Source organism: Pavona decussata, unplaced genomic scaffold, assembly GCF_977016875.1.
Source record: "Pavona decussata unplaced genomic scaffold, jaPavDecu1.1 SCAFFOLD_240, whole genome shotgun sequence".
In the NCBI taxonomy this organism is placed as follows: Eukaryota; Metazoa; Cnidaria; class Anthozoa; order Scleractinia; family Agariciidae; genus Pavona; species Pavona decussata.
Genome location: NW_028145645.1, coordinates 399939 through 408115, shown reverse-complemented (window position 1 = coordinate 408115; position 8177 = coordinate 399939). Strand labels below are relative to the sequence as shown.

The 8177-nt window shown below is 39.6% G+C and overlaps 1 protein-coding gene and 1 pseudogene across 1 annotated transcript; one reads left to right on the top strand and one right to left on the bottom strand.

The window, feature by feature from the left end:
• The first annotated feature begins 935 nt into the window (after window positions 1–935).
• LOC146457571 (uncharacterized) lies at window positions 936–2431 on the top strand (annotated as a pseudogene).
• Window positions 2432–2878: 447 nt separating this feature from the next.
• LOC146457570 (uncharacterized) lies at window positions 2879–4864 on the bottom strand. Its single transcript, XM_085091822.1, has 3 exons — window positions 4825–4864; window positions 4572–4645; window positions 2879–3759 (listed from the first exon to the last, which is right to left on the bottom strand). The coding sequence occupies exons 2-3, from the start codon at window positions 4643–4645 to the stop codon at window positions 2982–2984; spliced, it is 852 nt and encodes a 283-aa protein (XP_084947948.1). The 5' UTR covers window positions 4825–4864; the 3' UTR covers window positions 2879–2981.
• Window positions 4865–8177: the final 3313 nt, after the last annotated feature.

The window sequence follows — 8177 nt, the reverse complement described above, 5'->3', positions numbered from 1 at the left end:
GCTTTTTATTGAGTACATTATGCAGTCGTCGTTTATATTTACAATTTTACGAGTGTTTGAACTCTTGAGTTAGGAAATTCTAGTGGATTAAATTTGCGTTTGAGGGTTCCGTGTTTCAAAAATGATATTTTTGACGGGCGTCTATAAAACCAGAAAATAGAACATTTGCCGGAAACATCCCGAAACATGGGGGAAAAACGAAAGAAATTAATTAAAAAAAATATATGAAAAAACATGAAAGCAGAAAATGAGACAACTTAAAGACGTAAAATAAATCAGTTTGACCAGAACAAAGTAATATCTCTGCGTAAAAAGTTCTGGAACCCATACCACATGTTGTAAATACATAGTGACAAGGAAGCTCGAATCCTTCGCGCCTTGTTAAATTAAGGTTGCACGAATTTGTCTTTCGGAGTTAAATTGTTTTTGTTTGTTTGTTTTATGCCTGCGATACTCCGGTGTATTTGTAGCCGGTTGGGAGGATTTGATCGAGCTTAATTTGTTTAACCATCGTATGTTTAACACGCAAAGGTCATTTATGCGTGATGAGTTCTGTTTATCCTATTTTGAAATCTCTTTATTTTGAATATGATCTCTTTTTCTGTGTGTTTAATAATATTTTTTTTAATGTCATTTTTTAAGGCCGGTTGGTTTGGCTCATTTAAAGTGTGTGATATTATTTTAACTGCCTGTCTTGTTGAAATCTCGTACCCAGAGTCCTCAGGCTCTTTGGCCAGCGGTTAGTCGACAGGAGAGACTCTGGGGACATCGAATTTTATTACCGCAGGATTTCTGCGGTAAAACAATGGAAACCGTTACGGAACAGCCAATAAAAAAAATGATTTTTTTCGATGCCTCCAGAGTCTCTCCTGGCGCCCACTCGCTAACCAAAAAGCCTGAGGACTCTGGGTACGAGATTGGTCTTGTTGAGATATCTACAATAGAGACTTTACGCAACGACGACGGGATGGCTTCACGACGGGGTTCGCGACAGAAAGTGACTAGGTCGACAAACTCAGTCCGTCGACTGTCGAGTTGCGTTACGCAACGATGGATTCTAGGACGGCGCTTGGTTTTGGCGCGAAATGCAAATCACTCATTTCGGCGGGAAAATGTCGAGTTTATCGGCGACGAGGCCCGCGTTGACTTGTCTTGTGTTTATATTTGATCGACTAATGATTTAACAACCTGTATTCCTGCTCTTGATATACAGTATGCCTTCTCTAAGAGAAGTTAGAGATATCTTGCTTTTTGCTCAGAGTGATAAGTTGATAAACGATGAAGAATTTTTGCTTTTGTACGATTTAAACAAGTCAAACAACCTTGATCTACCGTATTGGAGCTACGACCAGTTCAACCTTGATCTGCTAACGGACGATGAATGCAAGTCGGAATTCAGATTCCTCAAGAACGACGTTTACCGTCTTGCTGAAGTGATGCATGTTCCAGATGAAATAAGATGCTATAATCGTGTTGTTGTGGACGGAATTGAAGCTCTGTGTATTTTTCTTAAACGATTTGCATACCCATGTAGATATTCGGATATGCTGCCAAGATTTGCAAGACCCGTGCCACAAATTTGCATGATATCGAACCAAATGATGAACTTCATTTATCAAACACAAAACCACCGTTTACGAAGTTTTAACCAGCCATGGCTTTCTCAGGCCAATCTTCAGAATTATGCCGATGTAATTCATGCTAAAGGAGCTCCGCTTCAAAACTGTTGGGGTTTTATCGATGGAACGGTTAGGCCAGTTTCTAGGCCTGGGAAAAAACCAAAGAGTTCTGTACAACGGACACAAGAGGGTCCATGCCATAAAATTTCAGTCCGTTGCCGCCCCAAATGGATTGATAGCTAACCTGTATGGTCCAGTTGAAGGGAGACGACATGACAGTGGTATGTTAGTAGAGTCTGCTTTACTTGGCGATTTGCAACGCCACTCATTTTCCCCTGTTGGTCAACCCTTATGTGTATATGGGGATCCGGCTTACCCCTTAAATATACACCTTCAAGGACCATTCAAAGGTGCCAGGATTACCCCTCTACAGAATGAATACAACAGTGCAATGAGCAGTGTTAGAACATCAGTAGAGTGGGTTTTCGGAGACATTATAAATTACTTCGCTTTTATGGATTTCAAGAAGAACTTGAAAATTCGTTTAAGTGCAGTTGGCAAAATGTACATGGTGTGTGCCCTGCTGACGAATGCCCGCACATGTCTTTACCAGTCCGTAACATCGTCGTATTTTGGCTTGGATCCACCTACGTTGGAAGCGTATTTCCAGTGAAATCGAGTATTGGATAAAAACTTTGAACTGTGTTTAACAGTTGTTGCGTTTAGTTAGTCCTATTGCTGCTTACAATTGTAAAATTAATTGGCCATTTCTTTAAACCCTTACTCATTTCAGGCCAAAATATATGAATTTCCGTACGAAATTCTCACCATGTTTCAGGCTAGCTAGCTAGCAAAAAACAAATTCTGACCGTATGTCTACCTTCAGACCTTGAACACGTTGTAATCAACTTCATCTCATTTTAGCCATAGGTATGTCCCCCAAATTAGTTTAGCCTGAGTAACCGCTCCGTTAGAGAAGGGAGATTCGCGTGTGGAGCGCTTCACTCTGGCTAAACTAATTTGGGGGACATACCTTTATAGCTTATAAAGGGGAGTACCCCAGGGGATGCTGTTGTAATAACCAAGGCAATATACTTCATGTCAGCATCAGACATTTATTGCTAAAAATGTTATAATAAAGAGAGGAAACAACTATTAAAGAAACATTGAACTTTTGCTTTTGTGTTACAAATAAAATGACGTTGATAAAAGGAAAGGGTGTCCACCAACTTTTAACTAAGTATAATTGCAAAACTTTTCTCAAATTTATAAAACCTATAGAGAAACAACTGCCTTGCTCTAACACAACATTTTACTGACGAAAACATTGTTAGTCGGTAAAAAACCAGTTAAATCAATTTTCTAACTGTTTTTCATGTTTTGCATCATCTGCATCATCATCATCATAAACTGGTTGTTTTGTTGTTGCTGCTGTTGTTGCAGCTCCGTTTGCTGTTGCAGTTGCCTCTGCATGGACTGCTGCATACTGCTGAAAGCCTCTATCATGCCGGCCTGTTGTTGCCTCATGTTTCTTTGCTCATTTAGTTGTTCTTCTTGCATTTGTTTCTGCATTTCCAACTCCTTCTTCTTTACTACCAACTCTTGATCTGATTTATCTTTGAGATACGCAAGCGTATCTGTACCTGAACGCCGGTTTTTTTTAAACTTCGCTCCTTCTGTTTCCTCTTCTTCGCCATTTGAAGCCTTTCTCTTTTTGGTTTCTGCGAAAGTTTCTAGAGATTCCTGGCGCATCTCTTCGGCTGTTTTCCTGTCTTTCTCAACCTTTTCCTTTTTATCCGAGTCTTCAGTGGTGTGCTTCTTCTCAAACTCCTTTTCTTTCTCGATGATCTCCTCCAATGCTGCTTCAACTGGGGTCAGCTCGGGAGGCGCTATACCGGAACCATTTTCCTCCTCTCTCATCTTTTGAAGGAAGTGGGACTTAAGCATCTTGTAACGCTCTCGAACAGCTCTCTGGTCAACGTTCATGTTAAGAGACTTGATCTGTTTTAAGTCATCAGCAACTTGCGACCATGCGTTTCCACTCTCTTTTGTCCTTGGTCGAAATCTAAACGGTTCCATTATAATGATTTGCTTACAGAGGGCTTCGTCCTTTTCGGGCGTCCAAGTCATAGGCGATGCCCTGAATGAAAAGTAAAACAGTGAATTGGAAGGTATTTAGTTTTTATAAACCTCAGCATTGGAGAGCGTTGTCCATATACCCTTATACTGGCTAAAATCACGGTTATGAGCCCTGGGAGGGAGAGGAGGTGAGGTGCTCTAACTATAATTTTTAATCACCATATATACAAGCAATTTTCTTCTTCACACCTATTCAGCAAATCCCCTAAGGGAGTGTTCATCATTTATGGGGGCGGGGGCTGGCAAATGGGAGGGGGGGAAGTGAAGTTTACTCTCACTAGGTGAAAGATTATCTTCTCGGGGGGGGGGGGGGGGGGTTCAGAAAAGTTTTTACTTTCATGATGGGGGAGGCGAAAAAAGTTTTCCTTCATCGTTGAGGGGGGTCCAAAAAGTTTTCAACGTTACGCTTTCCCATTTGCCAGCCCCCCTCCCCGTAAATAATAAACACTCCCTACTATGCGCACTGTTAAGACCAACTTGTTCTTGCTTTATGCTCAAAAATAACGTTTCTCACAAATTACGTTTCACCACCTGATTACACATACTGAATAAGCCGGGATGCAATCAAACTATAGGGCCGTTTATAAGAGAGAAAATAGTCCTTGGATAAATAAGCCACGTATTATTTTAGCCGCGAACCTGCTCGTATAAACAGGCTTTATGTGTGTTTGGCACAAAACACACTGGATGTATATGTAAATCAAATAATCTGAATAATCTACTGAAAATAGATACACGATGCTGGTGTAAAACGCAATGTTTATCAGTACATTTACAATTACACTAGTTGTGACAAGATGAAATAAGGCTCACCTTTTCTTCTTCGTTGAATTTGTAGCTGCTACCAGCTGTACTTCTGGTTCAGCTGCTGCTGCTGCACTATTCATCTATGGAGATAATTTAAATCGCAAGGTTGATCAAGTTTAGCTTCCAAACAATTGCAAGAAAGCATTAAACGTGTAGCCTTATAAAACAAACACCGAATATACAACAGCTTTCACCTTCACTAAGCTTAATTATAGTAAAAAATACGAACGTTTCATGGGTTTAAAATCGTTTAACTTACGTTTGAAGAACTTCGGAGAATCTTCGAAGAGTCCGCCCGCGTGCTTTCTGAGTAGTGTAAACAAAATGAAGAAAAATATAGCTCAACCCGGTCAAAATAGGCTGCAAATCCATCAGCTTAAAAAAGGATGAAAAGAAATGTCGATGGAGCGTTAAATTAATCGAAAATAACATACTTCGACCTATATACTCACCTTTTAAAACACCAGTCGATCAACGTTCACTAGTCGACGTGAAAACAGGCGAACTGAAGTCGTGGACGGGAGCACGACGGCCTTCACGCATGAAGGCGTTCACGATTACGCATGCGCATGACCTAATTTTGGCGCGAACACCGTGGTGACAGTCTCCCGTCGTCGTTGCGTAAAGTGCCTAATGATAGGACAGGAATGCATCGCTTGGACCCGGTGGAATAAACTTAATTCTATAGTTTTTGTTGCAAGCTATTGTGTTTTTTAGCAAGGGTATTTTTTTTTTGTTCTTACTTGATCGTTGTAACTTTTGATAGGGCTATGTAACGTCCTTAAAGTCAGGGCTGTTTGTTTAGCTTTAATGTTTGTATTGCAGGAGCTCAATGGTGAGCGGGAGCGTTCGGGAGCTGGACCCGGTGGAATAAACTTAATTCTATAGTTTTTGTTGCAAGCTATTGTGTTTTTTAGCAAGGGTATTTTTTTTTGTTCTTACTTCATCGTTGTAACTTTTAATAGGGCTATGTAACGTCCTTAAAGTCAGGGCTGTTTGTTTAGCTTTAATGTTTGTATTGCAGGAGCTCAATGGTGAGCGGGAGCGTTCGGGAGCATCCACCCCCCCCCCCCCCCCCCTTTACTCAATCGCACTTCTGCCGTGCTCACACAGCTCCAATTCAGGCGAAGCCCCATAGGACTAACCCTTTTACACAGGGATTTTTCTTTTCTTTTTGTTAAGTGGATATTTAACAGTTATCCTACGAAATCGCGCGGAATATCGCCTGATACTTAGCTGACGAGGCCGTAGGCCGAGTAAGCTAAAATAAGGCGATATTCCGCAGACTGAGCAGGACAATTGATTTATTATTCAACACATTGATAACAAAGCACAGGTTTATAGCGGAAAAGCTGGAGGCGATCTTTATTTGTTAAAAAAGAAACTTGTAGCACTTAACCGCGCGCGGACGTGGATGAATGAAAGTGGCATCCAGATAAAGTTATACTTATACTTAAGTTATGCTTATACTCCAGGCCCCAGTTGTTCAAAGGCCGGATAACTTTATCCAGTGGATAAGTCACTATCCGACAGTTTCAATCTGTGCAAAGATTTCAGTATTTCATCGTGTACTAGCGAATACGCACACTCTAAGCACAGTCTAGTTTAGGAGTGGACGAAAACCTTGGACAACATTTAACGTGAAGCATATTTTAGACCCCGAATAGTGCCTTATCCAGCGGATAAGGTTATCCGGCCTTTGAACAACTGGGGCCAGGTCCGTAATAAGCACCTCATGCATCAGGTACACAATGTTTACTTCTTCTTCTTCTTCTTCTTCTTCTTCTTCTTCTTCTTCTTCTTCTTCTTCTTCTTCTTCTTCTTCTTCTTCTTCTTCTTCTTCTTTTTTTTTTCTTCAACAAACTGAACATGAAATGGTGACAGGGTGAAAGAAGCATTTGACAAAATTGCGACCTTTGAAAATATATACTTCTTCGACAATCACGTCAACCCAGTGTGATGAGATACAGTTGATCGTACAACCCATAACAACTACCCAATGAACAAAAATATTCTTATGAAACGGTAGGAAGAAACTTGGTAGTTCAGGTGTACCCGAGTCACCACAAACCGTAAGTTCCAACAGTAAAACCGCAAAACGAACAGGTAAACAGTTTCTATTTCTCAAACTGACCTCTCTTCTCAATTTTCATACATGACGTATAAATCACACTTAATCTACTTTTTTAAGCTTGAAAATGAGATAAACCCAAGAAGAGTCAAGCGTGACTCGTCGGATTACTAAGCAGAAACCTTCCTTACCAGTAGACCACCAACGACTGGCTGCGATATTTCGCAATGTTTTGGTAGATATTCTAACCTCAGCCTTAAAGTCTAACAGCAAGCTACGTAAGGTACATTAGGCTAACCGAAGAGCTATTTAGGCTAGCCGGAGTGCTAGTTAAGGCCCATTTAAACATTTTCAACATTCGGTTCAACATGCGTTCTAAACGTGATTTTGTTGAACCAAATGTTGGTAGTGTTTGAACAGGTAGTCCGACATTATTAAAAGCTTAAAAATAAAAATAAAAATAAAAATAATAATAATAATAATAATAATAATAATAATTTATTAATTTATATAGTGCGTATTTACATATTCTGATCAATAGCGCTTTACAATCATATATTTAAGAGAAAACGAAAATACATTACCGTGAGAATAAAATAAAATGTTGAAAGCTTGTCGAAAGCGTGTTGAATCAAATTTAGGTCGGTTTAAACTTTCATTCAACATCCACACAACATTTTCTTTTTTCTCTTAAATGTTGAATGGTGATGTAGCCGTTTGAACACTCCGTTCAAGATTTGTCCAACATTTGCCCAACATCCGTTCAACTTTTGTCGAACAAATGTTGGTCAAGTGTTGCAACCGTTTAAATGGACCTTAAGGCTAACCAAGGTATTATTTTGGGCAAGCCTCAGCTTCAATATATAATTATAATTCATGTAGTGTAATTTGAAGTGAATGTCCAAGGTCTGTTTGAGATATGGAAACGACTGCTGACCAATCCATTACGATGACGGCTCCTAAGCAGGTTTGTGAAGTGACGTCACCCATTAGTAACCAGAATTCAGTAATATTTCAACATGCCAGTTACCGCTGGCTCGGGATGAATATATTAAACAATGTGAACCTTTTAAAGCTGTAAATCAATTTACGGCAACTCACTGGATTACAGTGCACGAGTATGAACTGTTTTACACTCCAAGAAATCAAAGGCTCCTGTGGGCCAACTCGTGAATGCAGATGACACATCAGTAATTGAAATTAAGACGGCTACGGACACTATCTTGAAAGCTAAAAGAAATTATATCTTTGCCTGATCATGTAACGAGAAATAACCATTCTTGTATAAAAATGATTGTAAACTTATTTCCTACTCATTGAATAAGGTTATTCTAATGCTCCGATTAAAAAATTTTCACGCGTTTTTTATTCAAAGTTCATGCCGACACTTCACTAATTGAATTTAAGACACCGGACTTTGTGGAAAAACGAAAAATCTTATAACTGCTCAGATTTAACGAAAAATCTCCATTCTTGCACTAAAATTATTGTCAAATTATTCTCTACAGATTGAATACGATTATTCTAAAGTCCCGATTAAA

Bases quoted from the DNA above. Each gene is read 5' to 3' on its own strand.
- LOC146457570 (XM_085091822.1), bottom strand. From the start codon at position 4,645: ATGAATAGTGCAGCAGCAGCAGCTGAACCAGAAGTACAGCTGGTAGCA. The intron at 3,760-4,571 runs GTGAGCCTTATT...CTTTTCATTCAG, and splicing joins AATTCAACGAAGAAGAAAAG to GGCATCGCCTATGACTTGGA.